This window comes from Meleagris gallopavo, chromosome 5, assembly GCF_905368555.1.
Source record: "Meleagris gallopavo chromosome 5, MGAL_WU_HG_1.1, whole genome shotgun sequence".
Taxonomy (NCBI): domain Eukaryota; kingdom Metazoa; phylum Chordata; class Aves; order Galliformes; family Phasianidae; genus Meleagris; species Meleagris gallopavo.
In genome coordinates, this window is record NC_139408.1 from 10,015,628 (window position 1) to 10,035,197 (window position 19,570).

At 33.1% G+C, this 19,570-nt stretch overlaps 1 protein-coding gene across 2 annotated transcripts in view; it reads left to right on the plus strand.

Moving 5' to 3' along the window:
- Window positions 1-11,410, plus strand: part of PDE3B (phosphodiesterase 3B) — a 75,899-nt gene extending 64,489 nt beyond the window's left edge. For both annotated transcript variants that reach the window (XM_085224193.1, XM_085224194.1), the window contains 11 exons: window positions 57-258; window positions 794-867; window positions 1,358-1,461; window positions 2,220-2,354; window positions 4,542-4,653; window positions 6,338-6,451; window positions 7,140-7,339; window positions 8,478-8,681; window positions 9,054-9,215; window positions 9,686-9,929; window positions 10,207-11,410. In XM_085224193.1, coding sequence (XP_085080319.1) covers window positions 57-258; window positions 794-867; window positions 1,358-1,461; window positions 2,220-2,354; window positions 4,542-4,653; window positions 6,338-6,451; window positions 7,140-7,339; window positions 8,478-8,681; window positions 9,054-9,215; window positions 9,686-9,929; window positions 10,207-10,427 — 1,772 coding nt within the window. In that variant the 3' untranslated portion in view covers window positions 10,428-11,410. The remainder of the gene's footprint in view (window positions 1-56; window positions 259-793; window positions 868-1,357; window positions 1,462-2,219; window positions 2,355-4,541; window positions 4,654-6,337; window positions 6,452-7,139; window positions 7,340-8,477; window positions 8,682-9,053; window positions 9,216-9,685; window positions 9,930-10,206) is intronic.
- The last annotated feature ends 8,160 nt before the right edge of the window (window positions 11,411-19,570 follow it).

Here is a 19,570-nt window from a genome sequence, read left to right on the forward strand (position 1 = left end):
CTAAACAGAAGTGTTTTTACTGTAATCTGATCCCAATGTTATGTTTGTTTTGGAAGGTGCTTCTCCTGGCCTGAGTCCAGTGGGTTCACCTACTCATGGATCTGTCTCCAGTGGCAGCTGGTCACCTGTAGAATTTCCTGATACTGCTGATTTTCTTACAAAACCAAGCATTAATATCAATAAGCCTCCGACACACACATTTAGTTCTTCAGATTATCAGCAGCAAGTTAAAACACCCGTGGGTTATGTGTGTAGCAGGTACTGTAAACTGTACATTTTCACTAACTCAGTGTGCTGAAAATACTGATCATATTAAAAAAAAAAAGAAAAAAAAAAAGAAAAATAACAATCTCTATTATTTATTAATATGGAAAAAAAGGCATATTGTAATAATTTGTAACTGTGTTGCCCAGGGAACTGCTGCATGTGTGCAATTGAACTGAAGTGGTAGGAAAAGCAGCAGTTACTGTAGAGTAACAGTATTTAAGATTTTAGAGAATTATTTCCTGCTTGGGATCTTAATTCTGTATGCCTAAACACTTTCTAAGCAATTAGCCTTACTTTGTTAATTTGTGTAGGTGAGTTCAGAGGAGGTGATAGCTAATTATTTTCAAAGCACAAGTTAAATTTGTATGTCTAAATAGAGAAAGTACTCATGGTCATGTGGTGGAGGATCCTTGAAAAGCATACCTTTTAAAGGAAAGTAATTTGCAGATATTTTTCAATAGAATACAGCAATAGCAAAGGAAGAAAAATACTGAATGTTTTAAATATATTTCTTGTATTCTGTAAGCTGTGGACGTCAGATACTCAAGCCTATTCCATCACTGGAGGAAGAATTTGTGGAATATAAAGACAAAAAGTCAGGTGGGATTTTGAAAATACATAAATACTTGTGTTTTGTTTTGTTTTGTTTTTCCAAAGCCAATTAAATTAATATTTTTCTATTTCTAGATAAAATTGTACTATAATTTTAAAGTAATGTCTCTCCATACATTTTATTTCACTTGATATGGTTGATGTAAGCTAAAATATTGACTATAAGAATAATAGACTCCCAGTTGTATCTTCATAGACCTGTACTCACTATTTCAAAATGTGTCTACCATCTCAGCTAAACTTAACAGTGAAACCATTTGTGCAAGTAAAAAGTCATGCTACCTTTTCTGTATCTTCAAATATATTTTGTAATAGATTTCCTCCTTTACAACTTCTTGTTTTTAAATTCTTAAATAATTGGTTAGAAGAAGCAAGCTCTTTCTTCTGTGAAGAGATCTGTATAAATTAAAGTCTTATTAGACATTAGTATTTACAAATAAATTATTGATATAGTAATTATCTAATTATTTTCTTTAAGGTGAAGTTGAAAGCGCTAGTCTCTCAATAGAGTCTTTCCACCATACAGAGGAGACAAAAGATGAAAAGAAGGAAATAATTACTCAAATACAAAATAATTCTCTTGTAAGTATGCAATTGCAAAAGAACTTGAAGTAACTTATGTCAGTAGATTGTTTCTTTATCAGTTGAAACATGCTGTAAAGAGGTTTTTGTACTGCTAATAACTGTCATGTCTGAAGGGAAATGGTGCATCACCATTTTTTTTTTTTTAAAATCTAAGTTTACAATTAATAATATTTTTCTATGTTACATAGATTTCACTAGCAAATGACAAGATAGTGAACTGCATGAATTTTTGTTCATTAAAATTAATTTGTGTAGAGTTAATGTAGATAGTACATTTAAATACTAATTGACTAGTGTTTTTTCCTGGAAGTTTATGAAGTAGTTTCAGTGAAACTATCAACGTTCACACAACGTAATATAGTGGAAGTGCAAGAAGACAAAGTGTTTCTTAAGCTTTACTGATATTTTGAGTCTTCACAATGCTTTTTTAAATTTAGTTCAGCTAAGGAATTCTCAAAGCTCAGTATATGTTTTGGTACCCTATGCATTTTGCTTTGTTTTATTAACTCAGTTTGCTTTAAAGATTATGATGATGATAAAATAATTATCACCATCTCAGGAAGCTTCCCCCAAATATGAAAAGTCCAGTGTTATTTGTACTGCTGATTTATTATTTTCTCATAGCTACAGATATGGCACCATTCAATAAATTCAATAGTGATTTATGATTCTCATGGGGTTTTTTGGTCGATATTATTGGCAAATTAGTTTTCATTATTATTTTAGAGGTGATTAAGTCTCTTACTCTTATGCAGGTGGTGCAGAGTCCTAAATTAGAAACGATGATAACAGAACATGATTCACTGATGGAGAAAATGAACAATTGGAATTTCCAAATTTTTGACCTTGTGCAAGAAATGGGAGACCAGTCTGGAAGGATCCTTAGCCGGGTTTGTTGTCTTCTGTTATATGAGGGATAGGGAGGGTCCTCGAAGCTGTTATGCCTCTATATTAATTTAAGCCATGAAGAAATTTTGCATTCAATGTATATTTGAAAACTGAGTTGTGAATAAGAAATTTCATTTTTTGTGTACTCCATCTCATTGTAAACCATAAAAAGTGCTTTGTTTATAGAGAAATTGCTCCAAAATGGCTGAATTTTGTTTTCAGTGTAAAATACATTCGATTTATGGTTACTGAATAGGTTTGTTGTAATGTGCCATTTCCTATAAAAATTCTCCTGCTTTCAGAATTGCTACCTTGTTTGTCAACCATTTCTTTTTTCTTTATTTCAGTAAAATATTTCTGCCAGAGCTTTCCCCGGGGGGGAAGAGAAGTGATCTTTTAGGCAGTCTTTTGCCCCTTAATCCTACAAACAATGGGATTTTTTTTTCCATACTGCTTTCTGAATGTAGTATCCCTTTTATCTCTTTCTGAATTACTGTTAAGCTCTTCGGTGCAATTTAATGTTGTGCTGAAGCCAATCCAATGGCAAGTGCAAAAGAATGGACCTGTTTGCTCTTCCCCAGACTTTCTCATTCATCAGTATCACCTGTAAACTTCTGTCTCTTTCTTTATTTAGGAATTGTGGGATTATAGTATGAGCTGGATTTCGTTCTGATCCAAAGATTAAATACTCTTTACTTGCTGGTATCTTAATTTTCTAAGTATTCTATCCTGAATTAGAATGCATGTTGCTCTTGGTTCAAAGTAGAGTTATGAACAAGCACCTGGAAGGAAACAGGATAGAAGTAGTCAGGTGCAGGTGGAAAAATAGACCAGCACCTATGCTGAAGTCAGGAAACAACAATGGGGATAATTGAATTTTTGTCATTAGACGCAATCTTTTCTTTTCCAATCCACAAGTATTCTGGCTATTACTTTAAGTCTTCAAGTAGTTGGGTTTTTTTTCTTGTGTTTTTTACTTGATCAAAATTGATAGGACTTTTATCACCTCAGTTATTGATTGCTGTTAACGTGCAGTTTAGAATGCCACGATCCATTTTTGAGTGGTATTTTTGCAGTTGTATACCAATGTTCTTTGATCCATACTAGCTGGCATTTCATTTGTGTGCAACCCATAGGATATCTCAAACCTGTAAGTAATTCAATGTGCAGGTTTCTATTTAACCAGAATTTATGTATCAGTTCTTCCTGGTTTTTTGTGTATATGTTTTATTTCTTCTCCTCCCCAGTCCTTTTGTCAGTTATACTATAAGCATATGATATGTATTTTGGTTAAAATCCAAATAAAAGCTGCATTTTTATCATTATTAGTTGCAAGATTCACAGATTGGGTATGTATGAAAAAGAAATGTTTAGGACAGCTGAAAGGAGGGACGCCCCTCATTTTGCTCTCATGTTGCTTTGAGAATCTCCCACATTTTAGAGCTTGTTCATTCTCAAGTGGCTGGGTAGGAGCTGGCAAAAAATGAAAAGGAGTGTCTTTGAAAAGCTTTCTCAATATTTGCAGTCTTAAAATGCTTTTATGTCTAGTAGTTGCCAAATTCTACGTGTACACTTCAATATTTTTGTACTGTATATGTGTGTGTGGATGTTCTGAGGACATTTTGTTAGCTTTTGATAGGTTTGTTAAAAAATACCTGAGATTTGAATAGAAGAGAAAGGATTTGTTTTCCATTGTCTCAAAAATAAATACGAAATGTGATGTGGCTTCTTTTATTTCTTTTTATATTAATGGATCTGCTACTATATTTTAGATAATCTAAATTTTTGAGTGATAAGTAGGAATATAGATTTCTTCTGTTTAAGTCATGAGATAAAACATGAGTTCTTTGATGTATTATGAAAAGTTTGGTAGATATTATTCAAACAATCAGTTGTGCGTATAATCAGTAGCAAAATGCAGGTTTTTTATCATATGTATTTAAGAGAATGCTAAAAATGCTTTTTTAAATTTCTGAATTGAAAATGATTAAACATCTAACTGATGTTGTGACATTAGCTTTCTGGCAAACTTTAATGAAATATCAGTAGTTTTCAGCCCTATCAGCAAGCAAAATTTGTTAAGGTGGGAATATTTTTAGAACTTTTTTTTTTTTTTTTTTAGAAAAAGCAAAATATGCTCAGCTACTGTGATGTTTTCCAGGCTAAAATTCATTTTAATATATGTTTAGGTAACTTACACCTTGTTTGAAGACACTGGTTTGTTTGAGATTTTCAAAATCCCAATAAAAGAATTCATGAATTACTTCTGTGCACTGGAAAATGGCTACCGAGATATTCCCTGTGAGTAATATCCAATTGTATATGTTTTTTTCTTTTATATTTACGTATTTCCTTGAGGTATATTAATATTCAGTATGGAGGTATACAGTGTATTTTTATATGATATATCTGTCGGAATGTAGCAAAAAAACCCCAACCTCCCAAAAAACAGCAAACAAAAGCCCTCCAAAACTAGATTTGTTAATGTGTAGCTGAATATAGTCTTAAAGATTTTAATGAGTAGTTCAATCAAAAATACTGAAGTCATTGGGAGAACCTCAGCTAATTTAACAGAAAATTGGATTAGGGTTGTAATTGAAGAACGAGAAAGAGCTTTCACTGTAATCATTCATCAATATGTTTAGGGCTGCCAACTTTAAAATAAATAAGTAAAATCATGTCACAGATGTTTTTACTGGCCCAGATGCCTGTAAGTGTCAAATTGGTATGAATGTCTAGTGGCCATTGTAGTGGCTATTGCTGACTGACAGGTAACTTAATCCATTCCAGACTTTCAGGTAGGATGAAGTGTGCTTAGGGCTTGTTTGATTTTTATCTCACTTTTTTCTTAAAAACATTCAATGATAGTGTCTACTACAAGTTAAAATGCAATCTTTTCCTTAATGTTCGACTTTTCCTTTGTACTAAATTTGGTCCATTGTCCACTCATATTTAGTGAACTTTCTTCTGTTTTGAAGGTCTGTCAAGTCCCTTTTTGTATACAGAGTTCTAATTTTCCTTAGTAAATCCTTGTTCTCTGTGCTTACCATTTATTTCTTCACTGGAGAAGACCAGAGATCCAAAAGTGACAGAATAAATACAATCAGATTTTCATATAGTTCATCTTTTAATAGTATGTTTCATTTTGTAGTCAGTTAGTGATCCTCATTAGATCCTTTCTGCAGCATACAACAAACAGTATTAGATTCTAATTTTAACAAAAACAATTAGATGATATATCAAAAACAGTTATAATTAATTATTTAGATATTAGATAGAAAAGTTCAGTTCTGTCTTGGATTCTTACTAATTTGATTGATTAATCCTTTTACTTAATTTTCTATACTGCTTTTTCCCTGGGTCTTTCTGCAAAAATAGAACACTTTAAAACAGTTAATTACGTGTTTAATAAAATATAGTAGAGGTGCTGTTTTTATATGAATAAAATTATTGTCATGTACCATGTCAACAAGTCTGCTCAGTTGAGTTAGTTCTGCTTTTTCTGTATGTGATTTCTTTTTCTGGTCTTGTTTCTTCAAGTTTTAATGTAAGTTAAACATAGATAATTGTTTTGGTATTTTCATGTCTAACTGCATTTTAAACTTAACTTTCTTCTTTTATAAGATGTACAGACATTATGACTTATGCAAAGTTTAAATAATGCTAAGTGTTAGCTGATTTTTTGTGTGTGGTTGTGAAAACTATTTACAGTGACTTTACAACTCAGATTGAGAAAAAGAAAGAATGAGAAAATGGCATTGAATAAAGAGTCATGAAAACTGAAAGGCAAAGATAAAGTATTATGTCTCAGCAAAAATTGAAAAACATTACGAATAATTTTGTGTTGGTTCTTTTCTTTTTCTTCTATGGAAGGAAAAAAAGTGTTTTTTAATTTGGATCTGTTTTAAAACAATTTAAATGCAAAAACTTCAGTAAAGAGTGTAAATAACTCACGTATCTAATTTATTTGTTTTTTAATTTTCAGATCACAATCGTATACATGCCACAGATGTTCTTCATGCAGTATGGTATCTGACCACAAGACCCATTCCTGGATTTCAGCAAATTCATAATGAGCATGTACTGGCAACTGATGTGGGTACGTATCCACATAGTTTACTTCTATTCTTTTGCTGTGAAAATGTTTTAATGAAATCACAGTACATTGAACAAAACCACTAATTATCCTTATCACTCAAATATTTTTTATATTTTATATGAGGCAGTAGTGATATGACAATACTAGTGCATACTATTCAGAAGTAAAATGCAATTGATTTTAAAACAGTTATTAGAAGAATTGGCTTGTTAGACAACAAAATAGTTTCACTCGAGTTTTCTAAATGAATGTCAGCCCTTTTTTAGCATTTGAAATACATAAGATTAGTTTTAGAAATTGTCTTTTTTTTTCCTGATTATGATAGATAACAGCTCTTCCCAAAATCTCTCTAACTTGTATGAATGATAGTTATCTTGTAATGGGCAAACTTGTCTGAGTAAAAGTATTTTGATATCTCTGTTTGGTGCTAACTAAATAATTGGTTTGAATGCAGAAGCTCTAGGACTTTCCAGTTTTGGGACACTTTAAAAACTTCAGGATGTCCTGCAAAAACATGTTGCTTTGTGTAGTGTCTTGAAATAGTGAGAGCTTTCCATGAATTTGTAAGATTTCAGCTACCCTGTTGGACAACACGTATGGTCACGATGAACTTACTTCTTACTGGCCTTTCCAATTGTGCTTCAAAATTGCTGGTTTATGTAAAAACAGTAATATGATTTTTTCTTAGATGAAGCTGGTGGTGGTGTTCCTGATCAAGTCAGCTATATTTCTTCAAAAAGCTGTTCTGTTACTGATGACAGTTACGGGTGCCTGGCATCAAACATTCCTGCCTTGGAACTGATGGCTTTATATGTGGCAGCTGCCATGCACGATTATGATCATCCTGGTCGTACAAATGCTTTTTTAGTAGCTACAAATGCACCACAGGTAAGAAATTTTTTAATCAGAAAACTATTTCTATTTGCAAGGAGAATAGTAAAAATTATTTTCTTCTTTATTCCTATATTGCCTGTGTAGGAATCATTTGTCCAATTTAAGACTTTGAGAAATGAATTTGAACTTACTTGTGTAACTGTTACTCCTGATAAGTTCTCATGTATTTTGTGTATATTGATTGTACATATATGAAAAACATTCTCAATTTAAAAAACTATAAATAACTTAAATCTATGCAGATAATTTCAAACAGAGCTGGCTCTAAGACTGTTTGAGCAGCTAAATTAATGGATATATTTCATTCTGCAAGTCTTATGAAAAGTCCTATCTCTACCATAGTGATTTTTACAATTACCTTAAAAACATGAATTGTTCTTGTAGTTCACTGAATTGTGTTGCCTAAAATCTGTACTTAGTGTTTATCTGTTATGGGAAACAGTCATTACTTTTAAGGGTGGATGAATAAACTAAGAGAAAATTAGCAAGATATGCTTGCTTTCATCTCCTGTAATCAGCTTTATTAGAAAAGGGAGTAGAAAGAAAGGAAATTCTCTTCAGGTCTAAAAGCAAAAGATGAATAAGGTGACATAGAGCAAAGCCAAAAGAAATGAGTAAATAACTGGGGATGGGAGAAGGAAAATCACTGAATAAGAGATATCTAAACTGCGTAGGGGAGAAGTGATTGAGGAAGAAAAATACTAATTACTGATCATGGTGATTTGCATCTCTGAAGTTTAGACAAGAAACATATAATAACAACAAAAATAGTAAATCAGAATCCAATACAATTTATGAGTTTTTTGGTTTTGTTTTTGTTGGTATATGCCCCAAACATATTACTAGAAGTTCAATCTCTATTCTAAGAGGTGTGTATGCCTAGAAGCATGAGTGGAGATTTAAAAGAGAGAAATTGAAGAAAGAAAAGCTTTTACTACTTGGCTTTTTTTCCTCTCTGTCATTTTTTCCCCTATAATCCTCAAAACTAGAAAGTAAAACATCATTGGGTAGTTTAATTAAGGAAAGAAAAAAAAAAAAAAAGAAAAACATCTTGTTAGTAACTAATGCTTAAGCTTCGGAATATTAAGTTCTAAATCTTAAATTTGTTATTTGTGACTCTCTTCTTTTGTAGGCTGTTCTTTACAATGACAGATCAGTCTTAGAAAATCACCACGCTGCTTCTGCCTGGAATCTTTTCTTATCACGACCAGAATACAACTTTTTATCAAATCTTGATCACGTAGAGTTTAAGCGTTTTCGTTTCTTAGTGATTGAAGCAATCCTTGCCACAGATCTCAAGAAGCATTTTGATTTCCTTGCAGAATTTAATTCCAAGGTTAGTTATATTTTACTGCCTGCGCTGGGCTGGTCGCAGTATGCTGATGTTTGTGTTGCTATTGAATATTTGTTGATATTAAACAATTGTATTTAAAGTTTTATTGAGTTGTTTAAAAAAATGCAAATATGCTATTTTCTTCATAGAGAACAAGTTTATCTTGGTTTGTAGATTGCCTGGTAGGCCTTGCAGACCTGTATTAGAGCCGAGTCTTATTTCAGAGACAGAAAATGACTTTTTTGACTGTGTTTAGATTAAAAAAGAAAAAAGTTTATAGAAAAAATAATTCAAGTGTCTTGGTGCAGAGCCTAAAAATATGATACCCATATATAGTTTTAACTTAATTTTTCAAAATGTATATGCTCAACCCAGGCCAATGATATCGACAGTCATGGTATAGAATGGAGCAATGAAAATGATCGCCTGCTTGTCTGTCAAATATGCATCAAACTGGCAGATATCAATGGCCCAGCAAAAGTTAGAGAGCTGCATCTGAAATGGACAGAAGGCATTGTTAATGAATTTTATGAACAGGTAGGTGTTGGAAGTATACATATTTTTAATTAGAGGCAGATGATCAATTGTTTATGCTACTAAATGTATAACTAATACGAACACTATTCCTTGTCAGGAAAGAGTCAGTTAAAGTATTTCCATCTTCTTTTTCTGAATACTGTCAAGTTATTTTTATATGAAGCATACTAATATAATCTTTCACTTCCTATTAGTTCTGTTAGATGCTTGAAGATGAGCTCCCTACAAATGTCATCAATTTTTGAGATATTGAGAGCAAAAGTGAAGGGAGGATTATGAGATATGCAAGTCTTAAAATATCTTCGTGATTGTTCTTACTACATTTTCATTAGTTTAGATTAAATTACTGTTGCCTTTGGTAAAAAGATGCAATCAGCTTTGTTTACTTATCTCCTCAAAATTAATCTCTAAAATCAAAATTTAGAGTTAATATTTTGAGAAGTTCTGTTTTTTTGTAATCTCTCTTTCAGGGTGATGAAGAGGCAAGTCTTGGATTACCTATAAGTCCTTTCATGGATCGTTCTTCTCCACAGCTTGCAAAACTGCAAGAATCTTTCATCACTCACATAGTTGGTCCTCTTTGTAATTCCTATAATGCAGCAGGGCTGCTTCCAGGGCGGTGGGTAGATGAAGAGGAGGATGCAGAAAGTAATGAAGATGATGGAGCTCAGCTGGAGAGTGATGATGAAGAAATAGAAGATGATCTCATTTTAAGTAAGATTTTATACTTGAGTTGGTACCAGGTTTTCTTTTAGTAGATTTAGGCATAACAACGGTGGTTGAAATCACGCTGTTCAAATATTGTAGCTATTGTGATTATCCTTATTATCCATCTTGCTATTCAAATATTGTGAGTAAGCATTTGTAGTTTTTGCTCAAATTCACATTTTCTTTTCAACATGGCGTTATTTTGTGTGTGTGTGTGTGTGTGTGTAAAATGAGATCTCTTTGAATCTCAAAAAACTAAAATATAATGCTTTAAATTTTACAGAAACTCAAAGAAAAAAAGGTAGAAGAATATTTTGTCAGCTAATACACCATCTCAGTGAAAATCACAAAATATGGAAGAAAGCGATTGAAGAAGAAGAAAAAGCTGAAGGAGCTGAACTGCTAACAGAGATCTCATCTTTACCTCAAGCAGATGAAATTCAGGTTATTGAGGAAGCTGATGAAGAAGATGAGCGGCAACTAGGAGAAGAAAAGACATGCTGAGTAAACTCCAGTTGTGTTCAGTACGATGATAGGAAGTTCAATTTTTTTTTTCACTGTGCAGACTTCAGCCTGATGCATTTCACTTAAAATTGAAAGGCCTTAATACTGTGAGAGGATTCTTTCTGCTCCAGTGGAATCCCACTCCTATGCACTTTTACCAGACAGAATACAAAACTTTATTCTAAAATTAAGTATTGTATATCCAGATGCAAAGTTCTTTATGCCTTAGTTGGTATAAAATATCCTGATACAATGCTGCCTTGCTGAATATGGAACTCTTATTTTCCTCAAGGTACCTACGATTTTTAGATGCATTCAGTGACTTCAGTTACCAAAGTGGCAAGAACTTTTTGCTAACAAGGATATGTTTGATGAATTCTAATATTGTCTTGAGTTGTGTATTTCATGTTGTTTTTGAACATGAATAAGAAAAATTCTGTGCCTATATGAAAACCATATTCCTGTTGCAGTACAAGCCTGTTGTGGGGTGTCTACTTTAGTGCAATCGCGTGCTTAATGTAGTCATCTCAGAGCAACTGTTCAAGGACTGTGACAGAAATGCTGAATTTTGATACTTGTGGTTTAAGAAAAGAAAAAAAAATCAGGTGCATCTATTTATGATGCTTTTTATTCTTGTGCATAATCTGATGGTTTGGGTTTTTTTTGCAGAAAATATTCAGGTTTGCAGTGGGTATTCGTTGAATATGAGGCCATTATCATCTGTAGCCTTGCTGTTTTGTGGTAAAACATTAAAAATCTGTTCAGCTACTTAAATTATTAAGGGATTTTATTCTTCTAGTTATAATGCTATATTTCCTGCCCTTACTCAGGTTCCTGTTTGAAAAAACAAGTCAACAACACAATAGATTTTATCTTGCACCGATTTCTGGTATTAAATTGTAAAGAAATAAGATCTTATTTCATTTATTCTTTGTATGTAAAACTTTAGGAGAATTAAAGATTTTTTTTACAAAAGATAGAAACTACTGTTTCAAAGTGGCTAGTGTATGTTAATGTGCCTTACATCTTTTCTTCCATTACAGACATAGCTTATATTGCATCCAAGTTTGATCTGCATCCAGAAATATACATATGGAAAGTAGAATGTGAAAGCTTTGTGTAAAGCCTCATAGTAAGATATAGTATATATTTTACTGTATACAGTAGATTTTAGATCATTTAATTCTAAAATAAGAAACTTAATCCACGATCCACACAAATATGTATTTTAGGAACGCTGCAATTGTCAGTGCTAGTGGCAAAAATAAAAATGCATAAATTAAACTGCAAGTAAATAATCACCTTATGCAAGCCACAAAGAAAGTTAGTTTTAAAGTGCACTTTTTAATACTGAGCATTTATATGCTATGCAGATGAATGGCATTAAAAAAAATGCGCATGTTGCTAATGTATGTTAGCATATTTTTGTTTACATTTAAATTAGTTAGCTTGAAAAAGATGTAACATTTCTAAGACAATCTTGTCTAAATTATTTTGTGCTGTTTCGCACAATCTAATATCTATTCTTCATTTGGCCATAGAAAGGATTTTTATTCACCCCCACTAATCAGCTGTTTGTGGATTCACTTTCAAAGACTACTGAGGTGTGCTTTTTGTTTTACCTTATCAGTGCCAAATTCCCCTTTGCTGCCATTATTACTATCAGTTTTTTTATCTTAATTTTTCTTATTTTATATTCTTATTTTTTATTCGTTTTATTCATTTTATTTATTTATTTATTTATTTTATTCACTTAGTTATGAATGTGTTCAAAAGCATCTTAGAATGTCTGTTGTTTGTGCATACATAATACGTGGCTTACTGTTTTCCTAGGAGCTAATATCATCAAAGGTTGTTTCAGGGCATGTTTGCAGAAGTGGAGGTAACTTCAACTGAAGTGCTCTAATCTTTCAAAAATATTGATGGAGAGTTACTTGAATGTTGTTTGAGCTGTTGTCAGCAACACATATCCTTATAAAGCAGGTCACGCTCATTCTGGTGACAGACTACTGGGAAGTTACAACTAATTTTGATCTCTAATCACACTTCTATTCCACATTTACCAGGGTGTTCTAAGGAGCGCAGAGAAGCACACAGAACAACTTTAAAATATTTGGTAAAGCAACACTCACTTCTTGTTTGGTCAAGAAGTAGGCTAAATTAGCTTACACTGATTGCTACAGTAGATATCCCTATTTCTGATATTTTCAGTTTTAAGTAAAGCCTTCACAGCACCTTTCCTGTCAAAATAGCCTACCATTTCCTCATTCTCTTCTTATACAACATAGGCTGGATTACTTGCTCCCATGCATACAGTACAAATAGAACTACACTATGAAGTTTCCTGTAAGGAGCCAAATTCCCTCTATATCTCTGGAGACCTCTGGATGTCACGGTGGTACTAAACAGCCTAGAACAACTACTTGCTTACTCTTCCTTTGGGTTATTCCTTCACAGCAAAGTCAGATGGTGAGTTGAAGACTCAAAATGGAAGGACTGGTGTGACATTACTTCAGGTGAGTTCAAGTTTACAGTATTTGAGTAAGATCTTACTTGCTAGATAGTTAAAACCATTTTTTACTCTGTATGTCTTTCATTCAAGTTGCTAATAAGAGGATTCTGCTAGAGGAGAGAAATTCTTCACTCTGCTTTCAAACCACCCTTTTCAAGTAAATGGAGTGCATTCTCATGGGCATTGAGATTGGCTGTCAAACACAACCAGTGGCAGGTGTATCACCACAAGGAATTCTAATTCAGGAGCTCACTTCTACCTATAGTGCATTCTCTTGGGCACTTGTAGTTGAGGTCTTGCTTCTGATTCTTCCAGAATATACAAAGAATTTGAAGTAATACAGCCTGAAACTAATAAGGCAGAACTTTCCCTTTTACCTGGAACCTTTTCAGAAGATATGAGAGGTGCAGATTTGAAATGTCTTATGCTAGTAATTTTGAGACCAAGAATTCCAGCCTGATACTAGACTAACAGTAGGATAGAATCATCACAGGTAATGCATGCTAGGAAATAAAAAGTAGGCATGGCATAAATTATTTTATATACATGCAAAAGATATTCAGAATTGTGTTTCTGAACAATTACCTTTTTCACTCGTGAGTAAATGCAAATGAGGTGATCAATTCTTTCATTTTTGCAATGAAGAATTTTCCTTCTGATATCTCCAGAATTAAGCCTTCAACTTGCTATAATAATCATACTGTGACTTCTCAGAGATGATGATAGCAAAAGAACACATCTGTTAACTGGTCTTAACTGATCTATCTGATCTTAGTATAATGGCATCACAAGCAATTAGTATTCAGTCTTCTGCTTAATGATAAAGAATAATGACTAATATTCCTGAAGTAACAAGATGGAAAGCTAATGAACTAAGCCACTATAGAATAAACATTTCAGTGCAATTAAGTTGGCAGTGATGCTTCTGGCATAGTGTGCATACTCCAACATCCAGCAGATATACAACTCCTAACTCAAGACATATGTGTACATATACACATTAGTCTTAACAATTAAGACAGATTGTTCATTTTAATTGTCCATTTTTAGTCTTCTTTGAGATACTTCTGGCTCAGACTGAAATAATACTTCTGGTTAGTCTCACTTCTGTTATCTTTAATATTCTAAAACAACAGTAAAAAGCAATTGCTTGTTTTGCTAATAATAGCATTAAGCTAAAGAAAATTGTTTCAGTAAAGTAAGGCTGCTTTTCTTTGGCACAACGATGGAAATGTTTGTCCAGAAACTGCCAGACTTAAAATGCTATGTTGTGATTCATTCAGGGTACTGAATAATGGATGTTTAATGCGCCTGAGGGATTGATACACAGTTCTACGTGATACAGCAGACACCCTTTAAAAAGTGCACACAATCAAACGTTTTTGACTGCAAGGCTTCTTCTGGAATCTGTACACTGTGAGTCATCTTTTAGTTTCTGCACTGCAAGAAATCACAGATGTTAGCAACTGGTGTCTATGGTAGGTTCTAATGAACAGGCTGTATTACCTGGCAGAATATTAATATCTGCAAAACCAAGGAAACTAAAAGGCCTGTGCAGAGCAGAAACTTTCTATCATGTGGTTTGTCTGTGAGTTTTCAGAAAAATAGAAACAAATGCTTTAGCAATAAACCAATGGAGTCTTTAAATAATGATGAGGTAGCATAGTGTTTCAGATGATTCTTATTGTTCACCTTGTGATTTGTCCATGTTCTAAATATTTTGCCAAAAAACAGGTGATGATTCACTTCTGACTCATTGCTACAGATCAGCAAACCCTTTACACCTTGGATGAGATCAAAGTTTTTCCATTTTACTTGTGTATAAAACAAAGACTAATGCTTGGCTTAAAGCTATTATACAAAAAGTTCAAAGACTTGATCTTGCTTATTGGAAGTGCCACGTAGGCATGAAATCTTTCTCTTATGCATGGTCATTCAAATGGACTTTCTTGTTGATTAATCTCTGTGGTACTGCTAATTTATCTGATGCATATTTTAACTAAGCTTTCTCTCAGTCGTAGAAGTGAATGAAGAAGCGATTGAGAAAGAATTTGTAATCATTCTGTTCTATTCAGTGTAAGTAAACAGTCACCAATATACTGTTTCTAATTTCAGATGCCACACTTCAGGAAAAGTATCTGTCCATTAGATAGAGTATTGAATTCCTATACAAATTAGCAAAATAATCAGAATAATCTTTTCAGTGTTCATAATGTTTAAGACAATAATTGTTTGAGGATTGAGAAAGTTGTGACTCACTGAAAGAGATTATCTTTAGAGTAGGAAGGAAGTTTTATGAAGTCTGACAAACAGTTCTGAGAAAATGTATTGCTGGGTGAGGTGAGTGAACTGCATAACTTACTAACCTCCTTTCTGGATCTATATTTTAAGTATTAGCATTAGAGATGAGATTTCATTTTCATCATGAGAATTCATGTATCATTTTATGTATCTGTAAGAAAATGTACACAATGATAGAAAATAATCTTAAAGCTTTTCATTTACTGAGCATTTAAGTAGTAATGCATCTCACATTAGAAACAGTTTTTTTATTTGCTGAGTGAGAAATTTAGAATCCCTTGGAGGGGAAGGAGGGGATCTCCAATAAATGTTTGAAGCACAGCTGGAGTTAAGATTCTGTGTACTTGTTGTATGAATAAATGGAAAGACAGTAGCCAAATGTTTAAAATAAATAATCCAATCTTTGGTTGCTAAAACTTATTACATTTTAGATATTTATTATGCTAGATGGTTCTGTAGAGCTTAAGAAAGTGCACAGTGAGGGCACTGTAACATTTTTGAAGATAATGCAATTTATATACTTACAAAGAAAATTAACTTTAGCAAGAGGGGATTTTTAGATAAAGCTTAACTTTAGCACTGAAGTTTTTTTGCAGTCAACAAGGAATTGTTCTTACTCTTTTCAAATACACTGTGACCTTTTCTAGCATGAAAAATTCTGCAGGCTGTATCTATCATTCGTGATGCAGTAAATGCCGTGTTGAGATCTGTTGCATTTCCCTCTATTGTGACAATTCTGACTGTAGGTTACTTGAGAGAGAAACAGTATGGCTTTATGTAATGTAAAATACAATGGGACTTGATCTGAAGATGCCTTCAAGGAACTTTGAAGACTAGTTTTTCTGGTCCCATGAAGAACAATTAAATGAACTTCCTAACCTATATAGGCACAAGAAAGCTCATAGGTATCTAGCTTCTTTCCTGGGAAAATGAGACCTATTCAGTAATGCTATGGTGCTTGCTCACTACCAGCACTATTATTTTAACTGAGTTTATTGTGCAAGCTAAAGACAACAAAAGTGCATTTGGGCTGCTTAATCTTGGGAGCATTTAGAGAGAAATTAAATTAACTAAATTCTTTAAGGTGTTTTATCCACAGCCATTGTTCTATCTAATTTGCATTCCTTGCTTGTATGAAATTCCATCTGTGTTGCCCATCCTGTGAGGGGTCTGAACAATGATTGACATAATGTATTCCCTCACTTTAGTGGGAGCATAAGCTTATTTGGTGTGGACCCTCTTGTTTATATACTAGCAGTGGGATTAATTTGATTAAGCATCCTAACAAATTAATTGTAATGCAAAAACTCTTGTATATACAATATAAATGCATGGCATTTAAGTATATATACTTTCTTTTTGTGCTTTTGATAAGTCAGTTTATACAAATTAAAAATATTTCCTTTAAGGATTTTTGTACTAGCCTAGACAAGCAAGTCAGGAGGTGAAAAGAGCAAAGGAAAAAGTGTATTCTGTTTTCTGTTACATTACTATAGGCTGTTATAAATAACATGTAAAGTTTTGGGCAAGCAGCCATCTGCTGCAGTAATAGTAAGCTATTGGATTAGATTGCACATTCCTGATTTGCTCCATTATTTTAATGGATTTAATCTATTTGGAATGTTACTTATTCAGGAGAGTGTAGCAAACATAATGTCCCTTGAATTCTGGCAGACTTCCTAAGAAATGACCACTCTGAGTATGGGTTCTGCCTAATTCTAATCACATTGACATCAAGATAGTTGACAGTCTTCAGAAATATCTAAGGGGATAATCTAGAAATGGAAGAATCTGCTGATCCTCAAATTGTACAAAGGACAGAATAAGGCAAAATGTTTCCAGAGCGGAAGTTTAATTTGATCTTGATTAGACAAAGGCTTTATGTAATACCAGATACCAAAATAAGACCCAATACTAAAACCTCAGGTATTCAGCTGCTAGGAAAATCCATGTCTGTACCTTCACAGACCAATTTATACTGAGAATTTACCCTCTCAAGCCTGTATTTAATAGTCCATTGCACTTGACTCTATTCTCTTGTTTTCATTTTCCATCTGCTTTACCCAAAGATAACTTCTGATCTGGCACTCAAACAATTATGATTATTTTTCTATTTATCCTTAGTCCTTATGTTTTCCAATTTAGTGCATTTTTGCAAAATTTACGTAATATTATTCTCTCCCCTTTTCCTAGATGACTTGATTATCTTACTGTTGTTTTTCTGAATGTGTTACTTTTCCAAGTGAACATGCTGTCTTAATAGGAAGCATAATCTCCCTCATTTACTCACTAGTATTTGTGCTAGTACAAACCTTTAGGCTAAAAATATGCACATTTATGGCATATTTTCACTCTGCAGACAACCACAGATCGAATTGTGTAGTACTACTGCACACCAAATCAAGACAAAGCTTGCTTGCTATGTCAGCTCAAGCCACTTGAAGTCTTGAATAGCTAGCAGAGATTTGGAATTGAGAGAGAAAAGTACATTTTTAAAAAGTGATTGAGATTGCTGTGGGAGAATACTATGACCTTATATCACAGTGCATGTTACATGTCACACTGAAGGCAATGCAAATTAGAAGCAGAGCATGGGAGAAATACCTCTTAGCTGATTTTAAAATTCCTTAATGATCCTGGTAACCATTCCCACTATCAGTTATATACCTGATTCCTCATCTACAGCAGTTTCAAAATATTCACATGGTTCCTAGTTTAAAGAGATTTCAGCTTGGCTGATATTATTGTTCTTTTCTACTAACTGAAGAGACCAGCTTTTTGTTCTCTGTATGGACGGCTGTAGATTGTAAGCAAGCCATTTAAATTATATTTTGTAAACGAAGTGAATGAATTGCCTTGAATGTGTGATTAGCTTGTATGTTCTTCAGTATATTTCTGTGATGTACATTCTGGAAACAGGCTTGAGTGTCCAACTTAGCAAAACTAACAGCGCCAGTGTACAACCAAGTCTGAAACAATAAATTATGTTGACAGGAAAGCATATTAGCTTGGACATAGTTCTGCCCTGATATGATCATATAATGCATGCTCAGTTCATAAATCAGTAGAAGTAGATTGCAGCAAGCCAGAATACATGGCATATAAACATATTCTTAGTTACTCTTATAGCTCTACAGAAACACAACCAAATTTTAAATGCTCCCGTAGTTATAGACAACATATCAGGACACAGTATTCAAGGAATGCTTGTGCCAGCAACAAATACACATGTATATTCATTCAATATTCTGTCACATAAGATCTTTTGGCTGCAGAGTTAAAGCTCATGTTTAACAATACACCATGAATCCCAACTATTTTTAAGAATTACAGCTTTTCAGAAAGGATTTCCTTCTTCCTTTTCCTGTATTCTGTGTCACTGGCTCATAGAGATATGAATTTATACCTTCTACTGATATTGGATCTGACTGATAAAAACATGCACCTGTAAGGTAGAGAGATTGTAATGTGTACATATGAAATATGAATGTAAATCAACTGAATTTTTTTCATGATTACAGATTTAAAAAACAAACATCACCAGGAAATTCTAAACATAAATCCAGTTACTGGTGTTCATGACAAATCAATCTTAATAAGACAGAGAAATATCAGATAACTGGAAAAAACATTATGTCCATATTTCAAATGGTTAAATTGGGTCTTTGGATAATTCTAAAGCAGATTTCTGAGGAAAAATAATGAAGAAGCTGGTAAGAAATGAAATATATATAAAAGTGATCTAGGCATACATTTATAGAAAAGGTAGTTTGTCAGAGGTATTTGTTCGAATGAGATTGTAAACTGGCAGATAACAGTAAAAGTTTAAACTGATATTTTAAGGCTTTCTATGAGGTATTTTGATTTGGAAATCAGAATAACATATAATTAATACAGTTCTCATTAAATGGAGTTAAGACTAACCAAGAGTCATTTCTGAAAATAAGAGAAAAGGGAATTATCACTGGCCAGTTGTATTTTGAGAGTAATACCGTGAGTACTAGTCCTTGATATTTTTAATCATTTTCCTGCTTCAATTAAGATCAATTTGAAACATGTTTTAACTAAACAATGTTGTGGAGTTCTTGTTACTCAGATGGCAAACCTACATAGTAACAAAACTCTGGCAAAGAGTACAAGTGGGGATATGGGAAGACTTATCATTAGTCTAGAAATGTAGCTCTGAAAATTCTTCTTCTGTTCTGTTTCTTCTTACTGAAAAGACCTAAATTTGGTAGATTTGACAGTTTTTGCACAAACATTTCACAAACACCCAGCAGCTACTTATGCTGACAAAGAAAAAAGAAAAAAAAGAAAAGAAAGTCTCAGT